Below are 23,239 nucleotides of genomic sequence, written 5' to 3'. Positions count from 1 at the left end.
ATATACAGAACAGTTACTGGTATCTGGGATCTTGCATTTATCTCATAAATTGGGCCACTTGCACAAAAGCATGCATTAAGCAGCCATATAGACTTCTTATAGAGGTAAGTTGCTAGGGATAACCTGTATATAAGCCATTGGGGCAGATGAAAAGCTTCCTAGCTGTGCCTGCAAGGACATAACAAGAGGTTTTTTTTGTGAAAATATAAGAACTGCTATATCCAGCCCCCTCACCAGACTACAAATCCCAGTATTTTTAATTATTATTTCAGAACCATACATATTACAAGCATATACAATTTCAGTGTATATAAGAAAAATGATATTAATCAATTAATTCATATTTATTCATTCACTAGCAGTCTCAAACCTGACATTGCTTGGGAAGTCAAGGGGGGGGGGGAATACACCTTTGCAGTTTTGAGAAAGTTTAGTTTGCCATCTTTATACAGAGTTGTGTCCAAACATAGAAAACTACTGCTTGATCTCGGGAAGCGCCATGCAAAATTTTGTTATGATATCTTAGTAGGGATCCAAATGTACAGCAGCAGGCAACTTCCCAAAATATATTGTAGGTAATTGCTTTAGTCATTAATCATTGTTCCCAGTATTCTTTGTGGGCAATAATACTGAGATTGGTTTGTACAGTAAATATCCCCCATCTGGGACAGCACAACCGAGAGCACTATTTCCTCATCTGTACTGATGTTAAATGTGCCAGAATTAGAAATCTGTATAAGGGGATATAGTCAGCTCTTAATGCTGTTCTACAAAACCTCACATTCCCATGAAAAAAACCCCAGCTCAATTATTCAATATCCTTAAATGTGCCTTGGTATGTTTGTACTGGTGTGAAGTATATTTTTTTATCTGTCGTGAATGTAAAAGAATGTGTTGGTTGCATGCTAACCCATTTCACTTTTTTTAAACATTGCAGTCCACTCATATCGCCCGAGCCAGCTTCCAAGTTGATGCCTTTGGATCTTCTTTCATCCTGGATGTAGAGCTAAACCAGTAAGTATATAAATATTTTAATTTATATTTGATTTGCGCATTTGTTCCTCCCTCCCTTTTAGCATTTATGCAATGTATTTTGATATTTTCCAATATTGCTTAATGCTGCTTAGTATTATCTCATTCTTAAAATGAAAAATACTCTCCAAAGTACACATTCTCGTGTGGCCGCAGTTTGGGGATGCCTGCCCTAGTCATTTCCTTCCCACTGGTACAAAGCTGGCTTATCGTGATGGGAATGAGTTGTTTTTTCACTTCCATTTTTCATTAACCCCAGATTTCTACCTTACCCCAAACATGTGGTTAATCTTATCTGTAGTTTGTCTGATGCAAGCCATCTTCAAATCATAGGTCACAAAGCTGGCTTGTTTCGACAACCTATCCTTAAGAATAATCAGAGTTTTAGGGTTTGAGCATAGAGCTCTAAACTATGGTTAATAAAAAATAAAAAAAATCAGCCTTGCATCTTGTTGCTATCACGATAAACCATGGTTTAGTTGGTGATTCCTCCCATCTCACTCAGCTGCCTGTTGTTTTGAAGAGACCAATGTGCTTAGGGGTTAGAATCCTGGACTAGGACACGCAGGACAGAATTATGCAGTTTTTCTGTATTTTATCCTGAAAGGCTCATAAGACCATAATAAAGTTTGACTGATATCCTGGCATTGTATTTACTGATCAAATAAAGAAAGACATAAATATAAAAATAGAACTGACTTACATATTAATAGCATTGTCAACTCAGCTCTTCATTTACGGTAAATTACATCTCTCCTCAGACTAAAAAGAAGAAAACTAGTGGTATTTGTACCTGAATAGTTGACCCCTGTATGAATTATATTGGCTTAAAACAGAAACAGCAAATGTTTCCTTTGTGAAGAGAATCTAAAAACAAATAATGAATTTATTTCAGTTTTTCGGAACCAAATACACCGTCACTGTCCATTATATCAGTTTCAGACATAGAGAGATAGAATTCAGTGAATACCTAAGTGAAGCCTGATGTTTCATTATTCATAATCAAATTTCAGAACAGCCATTGCTAAGTTGCTTGCTCTGTTGCTCTGCATAGTGAAAGTATTTTGAAAAAATACCAGTTGCTCATATTTTGCATGGTATGAAAAATTTGATTTTAAAAACAAGCAACTGCTGCGTGATCTGTGAAAAGTTTGATTTTTAAAAAATTCTGTTGTTGAGGAATCCCAGTCCTTACTTAGTGAGAACTGACATACGTATTAGTTGAAGAAGTACAAATGATGTTTTGTACCAGATGGGAGATTTGGACTCTGGGTTGAAGGACATGCATTTTCTGGGTTTAATGTAAAGCACATGCAAGGCTGAGCGAGAGCCAGGTATCTTATCTTTATCAATGCATTTTTACATATGTGGAGCAGATGAGGGTCATCTCCTAGATGTCCATTGATTTAGTGCCTGTGATTTGGGGCTGGTTGTAGATTTGCTGCTGCTCTTGCAGGGGAGAAACACTTAAATTTTGCAAGGAAACAGATGTGGCTGAGGGATTTTAATTAGGCTACAACTTCACAAGATAACCAGATGCATCTGGACTCCAGAATAACTTGAGCTGGTGGTTCACATATGCAGCAAATTGATCCAAAGGAACACAGAGGGCCACATTTGTGATGCCGGGGAAAGAAAATGTAAAACGGTGTCTCTTGTTATTGAAAAACAAAAGTACAACGAAAATACATGAATGGATCTCAAGAGTGCTCATAAGAAGAGTCTTGCAGGATCAGGCCAGTGGCCCATCTAGTAGGATCCTGTTCTCACAGTGGCTAACCAGGTGCCTGTTGGAAACCTTCAAACCAGGCCAGTGCCTCAGACAATGAGGTAGCCATTAAGAGCCCCATCCTCCATATTTTTTGCTTTTAATTATTAGTTATCCTGCAGAGGCGCCAACTCTACAGGTGTCTTCAGCCCTGCAAAGTCTGTTGGGACGGGGCTGAAGCCCCCCCAAACTTGAGGGCCTGGGTGTTATAGCAGCGGGCCTTGCTGGGCCTCACCATGGCAGTGGGCCTAGTAGGACCTCATGGTGATGTCACACGTGTGCGACTCCCCCCCCCCCAATGTTGGGCAGAACTCGGCACTTCTGTTATGCTGGAATAGCTTTTTTAAAAAGTATTACTGAATTTCAAAGGTTTAATTAAGCTCCCTCCTTGCTAACCATGAGTAGTAGCCAAGAACAAACCTTGGCCACAGCTAGTGCTTTCAATTAAGATACGGGCGGATGAACTCTGCCTTAAGGCTCTTCCTGGCAAATAGCCTGCCACATTCGTATTGTAGTGTCATGTGAAACTGTAAGGGGAAAACACAATTTGAAGTTTGCCCTGAAGCACTGTCGCCTTCCAGATGTTGCTGTACTTCAGTCCTCAACATCCCTGGCCATTGGGCACACTGGCTGGGATTAGTGGTAGTTGGAGTCCAGCAACATCTGCAGGGGCAGAGGTTCCTCATGCTGACTTGCATGTTTGATGGTAAAAATCAAAGACTACCAATGGGCCGTCCCTGGCTTAAACAAAAGGGTGCAGCATACAGCGAAGTCCAGTGCTAGTCAATCCCGCTGTAAAGAATGTGGCTGTGGCAGCCAATGGGCTGTTTGAGCTTGGCACAAGGAGTTCAACTCTCGTTGAACCTCCGTCGCCTGCCAGTATGAACCATAGTTAGCTTGTTACAGTCAGTGATGCGAGGTGGAATTTGCCATGTGTGGTTTAATTTTCCTTGGAAAATTTTCCGTTTCATAAATTGATTAGAAACAATGAGTGTATGCTAATTGCAAATAAATACCAGGCAATTTCAAAGCTGTTAGCTTTGTTTACTAGATACAAGTAATTAGATCACTTTCTAGGTCATCACATTATTTTCTGAAAAGTCTCCAGTGGGTACTGAAAAAATTGTCCAATTCAAATATTTCCAGAAAGCCCACGTCATTGGTTGCAATGTTTTTATAAAGACGGATACGTTTTCCAAAGCATTTTTGACATGAAAGTTCTATACGGTTAGTGGTGAGGATGAAAGGCTCTCTGTGGCTGTTTCCTTCTTCCTGCCTGAGGACTGTAAACGTGAAGAAGTTGCCTGTTGAATGCCAAGTAACTGGTGCGCTGGGATGTTTAGAATCCCAAAAGATGCAAAGCACAAAAGAAGCTGTATATGGTATAAAATCTCTCCTTTCCCTCTTGCTGTCTTCTAAAAGCTCTTTAAAAAAACAACAACATTTTGGTGTGATGGAGAGTAAGATTGCTTACTAACTGTTCTGGTAAAATGTTCCTGCTACTACCAGAAAATTGTGTTTCTTACCCATTGAGATAAACAAGTCAAGCACTCAGAGCCTCCAAATAATGTTGTTGTTTCTTTCATTTATGAATCGCTTACCACAAGGCATCCGGAAGCATATTGCGGTACAATAAAAACATACAGTACATATGAAACAGCTACATGTATAAAAACATTTAAACAACATACAGAACAACATATAAAACAACTTTTTAAAAAAACGACGCCAGAAATATATAAAGACAGATGGGTGGCAAGAACAAGAACATAAAGCTTTAAAACAGTGACAGCACTTACATAAAATCAGTAAACCAGTACAAGTACCAAGTGGGATGAATATCTCCATTTAGAAAGCTTGTTGAAAGAGAAACATCGAAAGACAGTAGAGAAGGTGCCCATTTGATATTTAATATGCAGTGGGAGAGAGTTTCAAAAGCTCGGTGCCGCTACACTAAAGGCCTGATTCTGGCATTGTGGAGAGCAGAGCTCCAGATAGGATCCTATCTGCAGGATGCCCTCTGCAGAACGCAGTGGTTGGGTATGTAGAAGATGATGTTCAGCTTGGTTGCATACAATAAAATTCTCCTTAAAGAAAAGGCTCATCAAGCTGATAAGGGGTGCAGTAGAAGTTGGGTAGGGGATGGAATCCATCACTTGACTGTCCCTGTAAAGTCTTCTGAAGAGTTTCTTTTATTGAATGGGTGCACTTGCATTGCCACTTTTGCATACCGGGTTGTTTTTTGTTTTGTTTTTAAGCGGAATGATTGTGCTTTGGCTTCGCTATCATGTCATGGGCCTGAACCAAGACAGAAAATTTGGACTGTAGGCTGGGGCAGTCTCATTGCTGTCTGCGAAGTGGTTGGAGCCTTGACTGCTTTGTACTGCTTTGACTGCTTTGTACTGTTTTGTACTGCGTGCTCTTCCTAAGCATTTTCCTTGCACATATCATTTGCATCTCAAAGCAAAAATTAAGAGGCTTTTTTTTTTAGGATGAGTTTACAATATGATCATAGTACGTCTACGATTGCTAGCATCACTTGATTGCTGGAATCTGTGAAACTGCATTGCTCAGAGCCACGAGACACAACCACTCAAGGTGATCGTTGCTAACTTACCACTTAGTATTTCCACCTCCTTAAATAACATTGTTTTCTTCATGAAAAAATCTCTTGCACAACTAAGCAGACATAAGATGGTTGCCATTACAGCATACAGCCATGAAATACGGCTGTTTGGTTTATGTAAACTAAATGTGTCAATTTGAACGTCGCTACAGGTCTCTATACACAAAAACGACTAGGCACAGGAACAGTTTTTTCCTTGTGCCATCAAACTGTTAAATTCGTAATTGTGTAGCGGAAGTAGATGCCAGTTATGGGTGGGGTTCCTTTGCTGTGCTATTGTATTGTGCAACAGTGTTTGTACAAGGTACGTTTACATTGCAATGTAGCCGAAGTAAAATTCCAAGTATGTTGGTACTTGGCTAATAAATTATTATTCTATTCTGTTCTATTCTATTCAATACAGTGGTGCCTCACTAGACGAATTTAATTCGTTCCACGGGTCTATTCTTATAATGAAAAATTTGTCTAGCGAATCCCATAGGAATGCATTGAATTAATTTTTTTTTAAAAAAATTTGCCCATAGGAACGCATTAATTGAATTTCAATGCATCCCTATGGGAAACCGCGATTCACTAGACGAATTTTTTGTAAAACGAATTTGTCTAGCGAGGCAACCTCCGCTAGAAAAATCCTTTCTTTAAGCGAAAATTTTGTCTTACGGGGTGTTTGTTAAGCGAGGCACCACTGTACTTGAATCCTTATGAATTGTTGCCTCATAAGTTTGGGTATATACCCTCCAAACGGGAGCCCAAATGGCAACAATCAATGATTCATTGATGAACTTTTGTCTCTTAGTTGCAATTTTCCAAAGTTGTTTGCACAGGAACAACAAAGAACTCCTTGTAAAGTTGTTCTTGGAACATCTCTGTCCTTTGTGGGTAACAGAACTTTAGTTGTTCTAGTATTACTGGATTTCATAGGTTCTCTGACATTTATTCTGGTGCACCACCAACATCTGCCAGGACCGTAATGTTTCCAAGCATTTCTCATTTTCAGCTGCCGTCCTTTTTTAAAATGGACCTGAATATCACTTTTCCCTCGCACAATACCTGGCATCTCATTGGATCCCTCACTGCTATTGAGTAAGGAACAACCGTTGGGGGGGGGAGTGTGTTTTCCTTTGTATCTCCGAAATAGCATTCCCATGTGCCGCCATATTAATCTGCCAGTACATGTAGATAGGTTTTTCTCAAATACTCATTTGCTTCTACAACCATGTTTGCTTTATTTTCTTACCCGTACAAGCATAGTTGTGGAAGTATTATTATAGTTTTTGGCTAAGCTGATTTTTAGAGACTTACAGCTTTATTTTTAAATCCTTTTATTTTTAAATCTGCTCTGTAGGAATCTGATCAGTAAAAGTAATCCTACTTGGTATATAAATCTAAGGTTTAGCAGAGCATCTTCGCTGCTATGGCCTCTTTTAGCACAGAAAAAGGCTTTTGAAGGTGTGCTTAGTTATCCAGTGGTGTTCTCACTGCTGATGAAAGGCAGCCATCAGCAGAACAGGTAGGGAGGCCATTTTTGACATTTTCTCCTGTCCTTTGAAGTCCTCCTCAGAGCTGCTATACCGGCTGCCCAAATTTCTAATGTAGATTTTCTCAGCACTTGGGGCTTGATGATTGCAAAAAAGTGACCCACTCTTTGTTCCATTGACAGATGCCTTCCAACAAGTGTGTGTGTGTGGGGGGGGGGGGTAGGCAGTATTGGATACCACAACATTTCAGTTTATGGTTGTAAAGTTTGGGGTTTAGAGTGAGGGTCATTTTTACCAGTGCCAAACACTTCAAAAATATTAAACTGAATATGACTTTAGGTGCAGCAACACAATTAAGTTAAAAGCCAGGTGTCTTTTAAAAGAACAAACCCTGCCTATAGGCTTACAATTTAAAAGTGATATTTAGGCTTAAATGACATTTAAATTTAGCAGGAAAAGTTGTTGCTAGATTAACTAGGTTAGTTTCCTTGGATACTGCATATAAAAAGAAGGTGGGTACTTTTGGGTTTTGACTGCTGATTTCTCTGTGGTTGAAAAGCATTTTTGGTTTATATTTCTTTCTTTTTAAATCACTCATTTTTCAAATATTAAAGTGAATGGAAAATTGCAACACACTCTTTAAACACATCATTGTAAGCAACACCATGACATCTGGTATGGTTTCTTCTTTCCCTTTGGCACCATGTATGTTGTGCAATAATAAAATATTCTGCTACTTGACACTAATTTTTGTATTTGGAGTATTCTTATTACTGTTCCGATGGCATTATTCCTTTGCTGCTTTTGAGGAGCGACTCCACTGGAATGGAATGAAAATCTCTACCATCTTTATTTGGATAGCTGTAGACTTGAATCTCAGGAGTAATTTCATTATTGCATCTTTGTGCTGAAAGGTACAGGTCCCCTTTTGGCCTTGGAACTTGCTACTTGCACAAGTGCAGGTGGTTAAGGGCACTGGCATGTTACCATTCAACATCTGATTCTCCCCAAGTAGTAATATCAACCTTCTAACACTGTCAAAGATACAAGGGTCATCATCAGACACACTTCCATTAACTCCTGTTACACTCACCCCTAGGTTGGGAAGCCTTGCACACATGGCATTACCCACAATCCTTATCTGTACTGTCCATTCCTATGAAATACTGCATTTTGATGTCTTTCCCCCGCAACCAAGATTTAATCTGGATTGGGGAAAAGAATGACCTGGCTGAATTTTAAGCCAGTAATATGTATGCAATCTCAGTAAACTTGAGTAACCAGAAGGGTTACACTAGTGGCTGTTGGATGAAGATGGCTTGGGGTTTCAACTCTCCACCAAACATTGTTTTTGCATTAAGAGATGGTTGTAGCTGGGCTGTGGGGGGGGGGAGATTTTCTGTGTATGTTTGTGAATAGACAGGACAATAATAAAATAAAATGTTTGAGAAAATATGAAAGCTATATGATTCAGTGTCCCAAAGTTGATGAAAGAAATTGTATGCCTGCAGAGTCAGTGGAAGACTTCCTCCATGATCTAGCAATCTTTTCTAGGCTACAGGTTCCCCCCCCCCCAATACGCTGCTTCGCTATACTTTACAACAGAGAGTTCTATGGCCTGGTTCACAGGTCACTTTAAACCGTAGGGCATCTAAATGATCATTTGAAGGTGAGCATGTAATATTGCTGGTGCACAGGATTAAAACGGTGTGCGCTTTGCTCCTTCCATGTTACTGCTGCACTACCGCAAGCGAAAACATAGTTTGACTTAGCATTATGTCAGAATATGGGCATGTGCTTGGTTGATCTCGCAGCAGAGCATGAGCTGCAGCCAAGGTTTGCTTTTGGCTTGCCGCTCATGGTTTGTTTGGGGGAAGCAAAGCATGAACTGGGATTCAGGCGTAATGTCAAGCCAAACTGTGGCTTAGCTTGCCACAGGCGCAGCGTGGGGGGTAGCAAAGCACCTGCAGTTTTAGTTCTTTGATCAGTACACTGCATGCTCACCTTTAAACCATAGCTTTAACTGGGGTTGAAAGTGACATGCAAACAAGGCTTTTGTGTGCATGACATCCCATCATTGAAAATCACTGCAGATACCCTTCTAAAATCATACCTCATGTTGCGTCCACTGCGGGTTGCGTCTTTTCAAGATAAGAACGCGGCAAACCCAGAAGTGTTTACTTCCGGATTTCGCTGTGCGTGCATGTGCAGAAGCGTTCTGCATGCTTCGCACATGCACAGAAGCACTCTATTGCACTTTTGCACATGTGCAAAAGCACAACTCTAGTTACGGACTTTTCGGGGTGCGAACGGCACCCCGGAACGGATCGAGTCTGTAACTAGAGGTACCACCAAACTTTGTATACTATGAGATCTGCTTGCATTCATATCTGAACACAGATAATTTGGATTGGGGTACTGCATTTTACCTCTTACCAACAAAATATTAAGAGATAAAAGGGTATGGTGGATTTTTCTTTTCATAATACCAATGTTTTCTTGATGTGTGCACCTCTACACATTTTATGTCAGATAAGGCAAAGCAGATGACGCGTTATTAAAAACATGGAAAGAATTTAGAGACGGAGAGTTGGAACTTTTTAAAGACAAGATGGAAAAAATAACTCATATGAAAATAATTTAATGCAGTGAATGAGATTGTAAATCACTGACTCCCACTGACCTTCTTTTCATTACTCAAGAACAAAGAAGTATTCGTTGAATCTGTTAGAAGCTGTCCATATGTGACTGACTGCTTAGAGCACCCATAGTTACTGAGCAGAAAAGGGACATACTATTCTGCATGCACTTCACATATTTTGCTTTTCATGATATTTGAGAGTTGTTACAGTTTAGCAAATGATGTGGTCTTAGCAGAAGCTAGGTCTTTAAAGAGGCAATCTTGGGGGTGGATCAGATCAGAACTGGCTTGGTTTATGTATTCTTTTTAAGAATGAAAAGCAGGGGAGAAGCTTGGAGTCATTCAATATACACGAATGTTTTCATATAATAACTTCAGCTGTTCGTTAAGCATGTGAAAGCGAACATATAAACCTGTACTTTAAACTGCTGTGGACTTTTAAGAGGAAGTTAAATTGTCTGGGTAAACAGGAAAGAATGTTTTATCTGGTTTTAGAAAACTTTTTTTAAAGAGTTGATTTGTTGTGTGTTTAGTGCTCTGGGCTCCTTCGGAAGGAAAGGTAGGACATAAGTTGAAATAATAATAATAATAATAATAATAATAATAATAATAATATAATGCCCATTTTTGCAATAGTTCTACTCTGGGTAGGGCTAGCATTAATTAGATGCAACGAATCTTGTTCCTTTTCTGTTTTTTTTCTGGAATTCATATTTATTATGCTACTGGAAAGCTTAAAATCTAGCTAGTTTTATTATATATATATTTAAGTGAGTTTTTCTGCACACAGTATAAGCATCCTGTTTTCCTTGCACAAAGCACCCCGTTTCAGCGGACAGTTGGTGCTAACAATTTTATCAGAATTATTGTTCCCAAAGCAATTGGGTCTATTGCCTTTCCTACTATTCCTATAGCAAATATAAAGGCTTATTCATAACATTCCCATATTTGTTTCTGCAGCCTTCCATCTTTAATTGCATTTATTACTCTCTTTTACCATATTGCCTGGATTTATTTTGTATAATACATGCAAGCTCTATCATGCTCTGTGGAGTCAGCAAAAATTGCCCAAGAATATTGTAGTATATTTCCAAATGTATGCCGAGCTACTCTAGCGTGCTTTTAATTAAATGTGCACCATTAACCAGGGGAAATTTCCATATCGCCTTAATGGTATTAAAACAGCACTTTTGCATGAATTTGCACACTTATTAAAATTCTTTTTCTTTACAGGAAATTTCTCCTATCTACAAATTTTACACCTGTTTTGATGAGGAGATTCCCCACACCCAGCTCCCGCTAGCAAAAACGCAAATTCTTTTTCATGAGATAGGAGCTCACATAATTTGCATCATTCTAGGAACCTGTATGGACTTCAGTCCACATGTGGCTTTTCTCCCGCTTTGGGGCTTACCATGGGCATCTGGTTGGTTACTGTCAGAAGAGGATGACGGTATAGGTGGGCCATTGGCCTGATCCAGCAGGATGTTAGGAGCAAAGTGCCTCTGAAATACCTATTTCTGGGGAGCAACAGAGAACACTATTGCCACCTTCTCCTGCTTTGATGATAGCAAAATCTTGGCCCATTCAGCCGCATGGATGGGCCACTTGAGGTTCTTCTTGATGGTGGCTTCAGATAAAGAATAGAACCAATCTCTCAGCAATTAGCTATTTGAAGCAACGGGTTCGGGGGTCTTATTCCCAGCAACTGAAAATAGTTCAGCAAAGCTGAAAGATGCGGAGTGAGCCTGAATATAGTTTCTGTAAAGCCGACATGTGGTAATAGCTCCGGTGCTCTTGAAAAATAAATGCCCAAACGAAGCTGAAAACAAATTTATCTAGTGTCCCCATTCTGTTCTCTCTCTCTTGCTCTGTTCCAAAAAAGAAATCAGTACTGACATCTGATGTAATAGCCTGGGTGGAAAAAGAAGACATTCTTTCTTTGTTTGTTGCAAAGATTTCTAACTGAGTGTAGCTCAGTTAGAACAACCAAACCTGAAAAATCTAGTCCTCCTTTTTTATTTTCAGTCTGGCTGGGACTGCGCTCTCTACCATCATTTAGGCTGCTGTGGTTGGCATCATCTGGTCTTGGGAGACAATGGAAGAATGAGCCTTTGGGGGTGAAGTCAAACTGTTGGATAGTTGCAGTGTCAGCTGTGGCTGCAGTGACTTGATATGAGAGAGATGTTTTGGTGCAGGTGGGGCAGATGAATGTGTCTGGTTTTGCTGCTACAGATGCACCATGGCGGGTCTTTTCTCTGCACCCCTCCCAGTGGTCATTCCTTCTGTGGTCACTGCTATGGATGCACGACCTGACTGCCTCCAGGCATTGCAGTCATCTGTTACCATCTACTACAGTAGAATGGGGCAGGGAAGATGGCAGTCTTTTTTCTCAAGGGCAACATTTTCTTGGGGGTAATCCTTAGGGGGCTGCATACCAGTGGTGGGCAGGACCAGAGCCAAAAGTGGGCAAGGCCACCTCTTTTTACACTTTCTTTTTTCTCTTTCTCTCCCTCTCCCATTTCTTCACCAAGCAGGTGAGGAACTGAATGCTTTTGCCAGAGAGTGATAACTTGCAGAGGGCTTTCAAAATTAGGCTATGGTCTCCATGGATTTAGGCCAAGGACTGCATATGGCCTTGGGGTTGCCCACCTCTGTCTGAAACAAAAGACACATTTGTTAGGAGGTAAAGACGGAGGTGGGTAACCCCAAGGCCATATGCAGTCCTATGTGGTAATAGTTTTCAATTTAATTCTGTAGCCAGACATGCAACCAGATGTTGGCTCTTCCAAGTTCTAGGAAGCCTCTACATGTTCTGGCCCCGGCAAGCATAGCCCAATGGTCAGCATGTTCTGAGTTGTCATTCAAAATATTTGGAGACCACCAGGCTGGCTGCCTGCTCTTGATCTAGCTCAGGCACCCCCAAACTTTGGCCCTCCAGATGTTTTGGACTACAATTCCCATCATCCCTGACCACTGGTCCTGTTAGCTAGGGATCATGGGAGTTGTAGGCCAAAACATCTGGAGGGCCGCAGTTTGGGGATGCCTGATCTAGCTGTTCCTGGGTCACATATGAATGATGAGTGTTAGCATAGTCAGTAAAACACCTGAGATTATTTGGCTAGAGAATTAAATTGAAAACTATTATTACTTTGTGAGAAATGTCTGCAGACTGAGGGGAAATTATGTTGGCTTAAGATGAGTCTGGAACTGAGCGTCTATCTGAAGGGTCATGCAATCAGTCCTATAATTAAAAAGAACATTGTCTAGTCTGTGGGTCTAAAGATTTATAGTTGTGTAGTGCAGGTTCATGGTTAATTCTTGGGAGAAGGCTCATAAGGATTTTAGGTGAAGAGAAACCTCGGTGTAGGCTTGTCTTTGAGAAATGGAATTGTAGCTCATGCAAGTACCACCTATTGTTAGAAATAAAAGTTACATTTTTTAAATTTCCTTATTACAGAAACACAGAGTAAAAAATAAAGCGTAGGATGTCATTTACACCTGGAAAGGACAATGTGTGGGCCTTCAAGTATTTTGGGATCCCAATTCCCATCAGCCCCCGCCAGCGTGGTCAGTCATCAGGGTGGTGGCAGTTGTACTCCAACAACATCTGGAGGGGCTGCAAGTTCCCCTTCCCCATTTATTTTTACAGCTTCCCAGAGCATTTCTCCTTATGAAACAAACTGCAGTGCACACTTCTAACCATCTCTCTATAAAACTTTATGGTGATATCAAGGGCCAGATGTAATTGTTTCAGAGGGTGTATCTGGCTTGCGGACAACCTCGTTGGCCAGTACAGCCAACTTGCAACTTATATACATTTAACTTGTGTGACGTCAATTTTATGCGCTTGGCTGAAAAACAAACAACAGCCAAAACTGTGGGCAGGCGTCTAGGAAAAAACACATCAGCAATCCCACCCGCCATTGTACTCATCTTGGAAGAGTGTTTGAAGGTGCAGGGAGAGTGTGTAACCCCCACATAAGTTGAGAGAAGGCAGCCATACTGTGTCAGACAAAGAATGGCCAAGTGGCTATAAGCGAACATCTGTTCACCATCACCTACCAGGTTATACAAAATCCAAGGAAGAGGCCAAGTCTTCGCTTGTTCAGAACAACAGCATAGATGCAATGGTATTAAGACCACCAGAGTTCATGAACCTCTTTTGTGAATGCTCTTATCTCTTGTGCTCTTGTTCTTGGTCTCCCTTTGAAAATTTTGTTTACTGAGAAGTGTTCAGCTACTACCGTAAGCATTTTCACTGAACTGGTAAAAGCTGCCTGACAGAAAAAGAACCTAAAGAACAATATTTTTAAAGGTGAAATGTGCGCCTTAAATGTCAAGGTCGGTAATGAAACTCCTCTGTAATACAAATGGTTCTGGTCGCTTCTTCAGATAGCATTCAGCATTATAATAGCATGGATATTGTTTCTGTTGTGTGTGGTTTTCATGCATGTTTATTTACTCGGATGCTTAACTTGGTGTTTGAGGAATGTAGTCTCATGGCTTTGTTCTGGACTCTGTTTCTTCCCCCTTTCTGGATTTAATTAAGGCAGAACAATGGCACAGAGTTGCATTAATTCCTCTCATCCCAAAGTGATTTGCTGAGGAAGGAAGCGAACAAAAATCCCATAAGGTATTCATTGAAATGTGTGCGCGCTTTTTTTTTTAAAAAAAGGAGAGAAGCAGAAAGACAAAGGTAGCAATCCTGTTCACACTTTACTAGGAGTATCTTCCAGTGTGTTCTGTAGGACTTATTGCTGCATAGATAGGGCTACACCGGTAATCTCTTCACATTCCACTAGTTCATTCTTTTACTTGAAGAAAATGGGAGAGAAAAAGTTGTGTGCGTAAAAATGAATGAATGTAATGAAAATGACAGGCAAGTGCTATGATTTGTCATACATGGAAATTATTTCTAGGGAGGGAGGGAGGAAAGACAAAGAGAAAAAAATGTAGCTAGTGTCTTTCAGCCTGCATAAATGTTTAATATTGTTGTCTGAGTGATGGTATAAAAGCCTTTGGCTCAAGAAGATATGATTGATTATTATGTCGCTGACTTTAAGCACTCTGGCTTCTCCCTGCTCCAACCAATCCATAGCAGGATATGGATTAAGTGCTTAAGAAATAAAGACCAGCAGTGGCTGGAGGGGCGTAATAAGAATATCTCAAGCCCTACCACCTAGTGGGGAATTGAATAATGCTAATGAAGCAGGACTTTAGCCCCTCTGTCTAGCCTGCTGGAATGATGGATTGGAAGGGGCTCCTTAAGGCAACCTCACCAACCTGGCGCCGTCCTAATGTTTAGAATTCCAACTTCCATCAGCCTCAGCAAGCACAAATGGTGGGAATTGTAGTCTAAGCACTTGGGAGGCACCAGGCTGGTCAAGGCTGACCTAAAGCTTCAGGTGCTGCTTTCCGATCACATCACCTGAAGTCTTAGATGCTGGAGCTTGAGAACCTATACTTAAAAAGTGTGATGTCCCTGCGTCCCCCAGCTGTGTAGCTGTCACAGTTAAGCGCCTTGACTTGTTTGCTTGCATACATTCAGGAGTGGAGTCACAGTCATATTCTGCTAATATATTTTCTTTGGGTAACAGGAAGTGAGAATGGTGTGTGCAGGAAGCAGTCACATGAACCTGATATCCTACTTGCCGTGTCCAAGGAGTTCCCATCACATTTGCGGGGGGAAGTGGGGATTCATCTATTTGCTTTCCCAACAGACTTGTTCCCCTATACTCTATGCCAGGGGTAGTCAGCCTTTTTATACCTACCACCCACTAATGCAGGGGACCCCAAACTAAGGCCCGGGGGCCGGATGCGGCCCAATCGCCTTCTAAATCTGGCCCGCGGACAATCCGGGAATCAGCATGTTCTTACATGTGTAGAATGTGTCCTTTTATTTAATATGCATCTCTGGGTTATTTGTGGGGCCTGCCTGATGTTTTTTACATGAGTAGAATGTGTCCTTTTGTTTAAAATGCATCTCTGGGTTATTTGTGGGGCTTAGGAATTTGTTCATATTTTTTTTTCAAAATTTTGTCCTGCCCCCCACAAGGTCTGAGGGACAGTTCACCGGCCCCCTGCTGAAAAAGTTTGCTGACCCCTGCATTAATGCATCTTTCTTGATGGTAAAATTTCCTTACCGCCCACCGGTGCTCGATGGAAGGAGGATTCAGCTTGTGCCATAGAACCCCCTACCGCCACCTGAAATGCCCACTAGTGGGCGGTAGGGACCAGGTTGACAATCCCTGCTCTTCTCTATGCAATGGGGCAGAATGTCTGCAGTGGGGAGGTTGCTCTACTAATGCGGGTTCCTCCATGATCTAGAACAACCCTGCTCTGGCAGGGTTCTAGATTGCACAAGGAGCCTACATGAGTAGGGAAGCCTCCCTGCTGCAAAAGCTCAGCCCAATGTGTGGAGGGTGGTGGGGCTGTTGGGAATGTGATAGAGGAGGAATGAGCCAGTGACTGTGTCCCCACTCTTTCCCATCATGTGTAGAGGGATGTCTGAACTAGGGTTACTGAAATCATGAGGAATTTGGAACTGGGGTAGAAGTGCCTTGGAGCAGGCTGGTATTGCCTTCTCTGGATGCAGTTTTTCTTCAGAGTCCCTCAAGGCTGCAGCCTTACCTGAAGCTGGGCTTCCGTTTCGGAACAGAGCTGCCTTGAGTAAAGGAAAAGCTTTCTTTGGAAATCTGCTGGCATCTTTCCTGGGTGAGCTGCCGGATCTGGACTTGTGCCTTTGGAGAAGTTGCATGCATTGCCAGAATGAAAACCGTGCCGGCAGATCTTCATCAGATCTGCTGCATCAGATAAAGAGACTACAAGCACACTTATCAGATTTACTGAACATTGAGGTACAGAATAAAATTATATGGACAAAACAAAGATACTTTGAACACGCAAATAAACCTGGCAGAATGCTAGCCTGGTTGAATAAAGAACAACAAGCCAGTAGGATAATAAATAAAATTGTAGATGGAAATAAAGAAATTACGGAGCCAAATCAAATTAAAAATTGCTTTATAAATTATTATAAAAAGTTATATAAAGAGGAAAAGATGGATGAGAAAGAAATACAAAAATTCTTAGCAAATAATAAATTACCCGAAATTAGGGAAACAGAATATCAGCATCTTAATGAAGAGATTCAGGAAGAAGAAATAAGGATCGCGATAAAGAAACTGAAGGAAGGGAAATCACCAGGGCCAGACGGGATTTCGGCCAACTATTATAAAAACTTGGAGGAAGTTATAGTACCAAAGTTAAAAACAATCATGAATGAGGCTCTAGAAAAAGGGCAAATACCCGATTCTTGGCAGGAGGCACTGATTACTTTAATACCGAAAAAAGGTGCGGATATGAGCCTAGTAAAGAACTATAGACCGATATCCTTACTAAATATAGATTATAAGATTTTCACCGGGATTCTGGCAAATAGGCTGAAAAAATTATTGGAGAGGATAATAGGAAGAGAACAGGCTGGTTTCCTGCCAGGGAGACAAATTAAGGACAACATTAGAATAATTATTGATTTAATGGAGTATCTAGAAATGAATCCTAGTAAAAGAACTGCAATGTTGTTGGTTGACGCAGAAAAAGCGTTCAACAGCGTTTCATGGAGCTTTCTCCATGGAACGTGTGAAAGTTTACAATTAGGCTCAAAGTTCTTGAACGGAATTAAAGCAATATATAAAAAACAAAAAGCAAAGTTACTGATAAACAACGAAGTTACGGAGGAATTTAGTATAGAAAGAGGGACCAGGCAGGGGTGTCCCCTTTCACCCCTCCTGTTCATTATGACACTGGAAACTCTACTAAAAATGTTGAAAAAAGATAAGGAAATTGAGGGAATAAAAATGGGTAAATATTCTTATAAAGTTAGAGCTTTCGCTGACGACTTAGTCGTACTAACAGAAACACCAGAAATAGGCATATTAAAAGCATTGGAAGACATGAAAAAATTTGGGGAGGTGTCCGGATTTAAATTAAATAAAGATAAATCAAAAATGATAACTAAAAATATGACCGAAAAAGAAAAGGAAGAACTGGCAAAACTCACAGAGATAAAAACAGAAAGCAAAGCGAATTACTTAGGGATATGGATCACAAACAAAAACACAAACCTCTTTAAAGATAATTACGTAAAGAAATGGCGAGAAATTAAAAACAGTTTTGAGAAATGGAAACATATGAATCTTTCCATCTGGGGGAAAGTTTCCATGATAAAAATGATAGCTCTACCCAAGATCCTTTTTTTGTTCCAAAACATACCGATAATAATTGGAACTAAATACCTGAAGGACTGGCAGAAAGATCTGGCGGATTTTATATGGCAGGGCAAGAAGGCGAGGATGAAAATGGAGACGCTAATTAGCCCGAAAGAAGCTGGAGGTTTTGCATTACCGGACCTGAAAAGGTACTTTGAAGCGGCCTGTTGGACTTGGTTGAGGGAGTGGTGTGTCTTAAAAACAACTGACACCCTGGAGTTGGAAGGGTACAACAAAATTTACGGCTGGCATGGCTATATGATGTATGATAAGAGCAAAAATCACAAAGGATTTAAAAACCATACGATTAGGAGAGCATTATTAGAAGTGTGGGAAAGAACAAGAGAAAGAATAATAGGAAAAACACCATGGTGGCTGTCGCCGCTGGAAGCGAATGCAACCCTAAATTGTTACAAAAAAGAAAATTGGCTGACATACAGGGAAATAACTGAAATTGAAAATGGGGATATTATTCTGAAAAGCTATGAGGAATTGAAAGATAAAGGTGTATCTTGGTTGGAATATTTCCAAATTAAGGCAACATTCGAAAAAGATAAAAGCACTAGGGGGTTTGAAAATAAGTCAACACGATTTGAAAAAGAAATTTTGAATAGTAACGAAAAATTACTTTCCAAAATGTATAGACTTTTAGAAGAATCAGAAACAAATTATGAAGTGAAAAACAAAAATATGTGCAAATGGGAACAAGTTATTGGATACGAAATAGGCTTAGACGATTGGAAGAAATTTTGGAAGAATAGTATAAAGTTCACATCTTGTTACTCTCTAAGAGAGAACTTTATGAAACTCCACCACAGATGGTACTTGGGACCGGACAGGCTAGCAAAAATGAACAAGAACATGAGCAACAAATGTTGGAGGTGCCAAAGTGCGGTCGGCTCCCTGTTTCATATGTGGTGGACATGCCCAGACGTGCAAAAATATTGGGACATGATACACACGGAAATCCAAAAGTTAATAAAAATAGCATTTTCTAAAAAAAGCAGAATCCTACCTTCTGGGCATCCTAAGTAGTGAAATACCATATGACAGAACCAATATATTTCTATATGCGACGACAGCCGCCAGAATGTTACTTGCTAAATATTGGAAAGGTACCCTTATACCAACAAAAGGGGAATGGGTAAACAAATTATGCGAATATCTGGAGTTGGCGAAACTCACAGATACAATACGACAAAAACCAAAAAATAGGATTAAAAAACAATGGGAATGTTTAAATGACTACTTAACGAAAACAGACAAGGGGACAAAAACATGGCTATGTTTGGAATAATCTTGTAAGGATGAGTAGCGTATATACAGTATATATTGTTAGACAGATTTAAAGGTAAAATGTTTATTGAAATATCTTTAACAGGAGGATGAAAATATAATAAGAAATACTGTGCTGAAAGCGGTGGAAGCACTATGCCCTTGAGATGATCTTTTTCAAGCGGACCTTTATATAATCTTTTTTTCTTTTTTTTCTTTTTTTGCTTTCTTTTTCCCCTCCCCCCTCCCCTCTTACCCTTATTTCTTTCCTTTCTTGTTCCCTCCTTCCCCTTTTTTTCTCTCTCGTGCACCTATTTTCATCTTTTTTTCTTTCTTTTTTTAATATTTGTCTACTCCCCCCCTCCCTATGGTTCTACATCACCCTCTCTACTCACACTTCACCTCTTCCTCTCTCTTTTTTACTTCTCTTTTTTCTTCTGATATTTCATAATCTCGATATTCAAAAATTGTACAAGAATGTTCTTGGACCGATTCGAAGATGTAGTGTATTGTTTTATCCAATTTTCAAATAAAAATCTATAAAAAAAGAAAAGAAAACCGTGCCGGCAGCAATAATTGTTTTGGTGTGGGCTCCTCTTTCCCACCACTTTCTCTTGCTGGGCAAAAGTAACTTGCCCCCTTGAGGATGTCAGGCTTTCCTGCTGCAAATGGGAGAGGTACCAGCTGGACGTGCATGAGACTTAAGTAGAGGGTGACATTATGGCCATCTTCTCTAGAGGAAAAGTCAACACTGGCCTCTGCTTAGCTGCATCTGACAGTTCATGCAGATATGGGCCCATTTAAGCTTACATACTGTCTGACATGGAGGCTGAAGTTCAATTAAATCCATAATGGCATGATGGTGGAGTGGTTGTTTAACAATGGCTCATTTACAACTTGCTATGTATACAATTTAGTCACAGTTGATTATGAAAGGCGATGACACGTCCAGCTGTTCAGTTGTGTCACCAAAATGGGGAGATGGCACCTTCTAGTGTTTACTGTCCAGTTTAGATCTCCTGTAACTCCTTCATCTTGATATTCCAAATGCCAGTTTTCCAACATATCCTTACTTGCTCTTAACGCCTGGTTGTAGTGATGTATTATTTAGCTCTGTAAATGCATTAAGTTTTATTAAGCATTCCGCAGTAGGGTAGAGACAGCTGACTGCCATTTAAAGATGAACCACAAAGCAGTATCTGTAAAATACTTTAAAATATCCAGACCATTCCATACAATCATAATGTAATATGCTGCAAAAAAGGAGAAAAGGCCTCTATGTGAGGTCACTGGACATCTCTGATTTTCTTTCTCTCCTGCAGATGCACAAAGAAAAAAAGGACATCTGTATTTGCATAGTAAGCAGACATGCTGAAAAATTATGATGCTGGCCTGGTTCCTTGGGAGTGGGAATGTGATTTGAATGTTCCTCTTTAAAACTTTATTGGCGTCTGTGCATACAAATTTAGCAATCATTCCTGCTTTCCATGCTGCCCATGGAATGGTCATTCCCATCTTATCTTTAGGATTTGACTGTAGGGGAAATGTGCCTTTTTCAACAGTGGGCTGCACTTATTTGTGCCAAGGTTTGTTCTTAGGATCGTTCTCACCAGGTCACCTGACTTTGCTTTGGTGATCATGAAATCAAGGTGGGCTAGATAAGCAGTGAAACAAACCCCAGCAGCTGCCCATTGGAGCTGCATCCCAGCTTCTCCCATGCCACCTTTGTATGTTTCTGTATTTTTATCCTGCCTTTCTGATGTTGTGATCTCAAGGTGGCATGCTAAATAAAACAGATATATTATCAAAAACAAGCTAAAACGCAATCCTGATAACTACCTGTTCCCTCCAACTGCAGCACCCCCTTTTCCAATTCTCCCCCCTTCCTGCTTCACTCTTTGCTTCTTAAATCAACAGGAATATTATTCTGCTTGAATAACTGTTCAACAGGAGCTGCTTGCTCCATGGCTCAGTGGAGCTAGTCCCCCCCCCCCCGTTCCTTGTCCCTTCAAGGAAGTGTAGTAGGCGAAAGCTAAACCACCTGCTGCTTTCAAGATGATTTTGTTACAAAGGTTGGGTACCACCCTACTCTCTGCCAAGTAATAGCAAGATCCCAGGGGGTTCCAGGCACTCACCAAGGGTCTGTGTTCCTTTGGAGAATTGAGACATGGAGGAGAAATATGATTGATTCACATATTTACACCTTCAGTTTTCATGGAGAGAGTCCGGATCTTACTGCACGGTCATTTCAAGAGGTGCTTGTCCCCCACAGCAGTGCAGCCCTGGAGTCCAACACATCTCTCCCAGCCAGCCTTCAGCCAGCCTGCTCAAGATGGATCACAGTCTCTTCCTCTCCCTTCTTCTTCCTAGCACACCTTGCCAAAGACTCTCATTTCCTGTCTCTCTTTTCCAGGCTCTCAGATGGGCAATCTTCCCCTTTTGTCATGTTAATGCCTCTATCCTAGGTGAGGCCCTGTCTTGGAAAGAAAGTTTAGCCTGTACTTTTCCACTGGCCTCCAATCTTCAAAAATCCAAATAACCAAAATCCTACCATTCATTAACTTCTAGCTTTTAGCCACCCACCCCCAATCTATAACAATATTCTTCCCCCATCATATCTCAGTCTTTTTATTTTGAAGAACTCTGTGTCTGAGCCCTAGCCACCTTCACACTTTTGAAATAGTAGGAACTGGTAGTGTAAATAATAAACACTTTTGAGCCATGCGATTTCTAGTGCCTGTTGGATTACCATTGCAGTAGAAGAGATCTGGAGAGGTGTTTTTTCCAGCTAGAGGGCCATATTCCTTCATGGTTAGTTTAATGGGAGTTGTATGGCAGTGGTGGTGGACCCAGTAGAAACGGCCAGAGGCAAAAGTTGGCAGAGCAGTGAATGTGGCTTTGTACAATAGGCTACGTTCCAGCCAAGCAGAAGTCAGAAATTTCTGTATACACAGGCACCTCCAGGCAAGCAAGAGACATCACAATTTGAAGACACATTCCAGCCAGACAGGGCTGCTGAGGGCTGTGCCTTCGGGAGCACGGTCCGCTGGCTGGATAGAGTGTTCACACACCATAGACTCTACAATTCTGTGATTCTATGTCTGATTTTGGGGACGCGGGTGGCGCTGTGGGTTAAACCACAGAGCCTAGGGCTTGCTGATCGGAAGGTTGGCGGTTCGAATCTCCGTGACGGGGTGAGCTTCCGTTGCTCGGTCCCTGCTCCTGCCAACCTAGACGTTCAAAAGCATGCAGTGCAAGTAGATAAATAGGTACCGCTGTGGTGAGAAGGTAAACGGCATTTCCGTGCGCTTCTCTGGTTCGCCAGAAGCAGCTTAGTCATGCTGGCCACATGACCCGGAAGCTGTACACCGGCTCCCTCAGCCAGTAAAGCGAGATGAGCGCCACAACCCCAGAGTCATCAGCGACTGGGCCTAATGGTCAGGGGTACCTTTACCTTTACCTATGTCTGATTTTATGTTTGGCTAGAGATGGGATGGGCAACCGGTGGCCATCCAGATATTGTTGGTTTCCAACTACCATCAGCCCAGGCAGCCTTACCCATGTTCAGGGATGATGGAGGTTGGAGTCCAACAATATCTAGAGGACCATAGATTTCCCCATCCCTGGACTAGAGAAATAATGCAACTGTTCATCCATTTTAGATGCCACCTAGGCTATGTGTTTGTCCTTGAATAAACATTACACAGCAGGACTAATTGACAGGTGGGCAATAATGTATGTAGCTGTGACTTCAGATGCAGCTAGCATATGGTGGAAAAGGTTTGTTTTGATGTACTTTTTGTGTTGATGTACGCTGAGGATTGGATCTTGCTTCGTTTGCTAACATAAATTTGTTTTATTCATGTGACTAATCTGATGCACTAAAATAACTTGGCATTTTATTCTGGAAGGAGATTTCTACCACATTTAGGTTTGTTGTTGTTTTAGAAAATTGCAATATATACACATTTATTGGAGTGTGGGGAGTTTACACCAAATTAGATAGGCTCCAATACTTTGGCCACCTCATGAGAAGACAAGACTCCCTGGAAAAGACCCTGATGTTGGGAAAGATTGAGGGCACAAGGAGAAGGGGACGACAGAGGAAGAGATGGTTGGACAGTGTTCTCAAAGCTATGAACATGA

General features: G+C 41.0%; 1 protein-coding gene across 14 annotated transcripts in view; it reads left to right on the top strand.

Moving 5' to 3' along the window:
- The window catches only part of ADAM22 (ADAM metallopeptidase domain 22), a 126,827-nt gene that overhangs the window by 21,074 nt on the left and 82,514 nt on the right, over window positions 1-23,239 (top strand). For all 14 annotated transcript variants that reach the window (XR_015946472.1, XM_088654512.1, XM_088654511.1 and 11 more), the window contains exon 3: window positions 938-1,014. Coding sequence is in view for 13 of the 14 variants with exons in the window: in XM_088654512.1 (XP_088510638.1) it covers window positions 938-1,014 (77 nt within the window). In the remaining variant the exon portion in view is untranslated. The remainder of the gene's footprint in view (window positions 1-937; window positions 1,015-23,239) is intronic.

This window comes from Zootoca vivipara, chromosome 11 (genome assembly GCF_965207765.1).
Source record: "Zootoca vivipara chromosome 11, rZooViv2.hap1.1, whole genome shotgun sequence".
NCBI classification, from domain to species: Eukaryota; Metazoa; Chordata; class Lepidosauria; order Squamata; family Lacertidae; genus Zootoca; species Zootoca vivipara.
The sequence above is the reverse complement of the archived record's forward strand: the minus strand, read 5'-3'. Positions and strand labels throughout refer to the sequence as shown.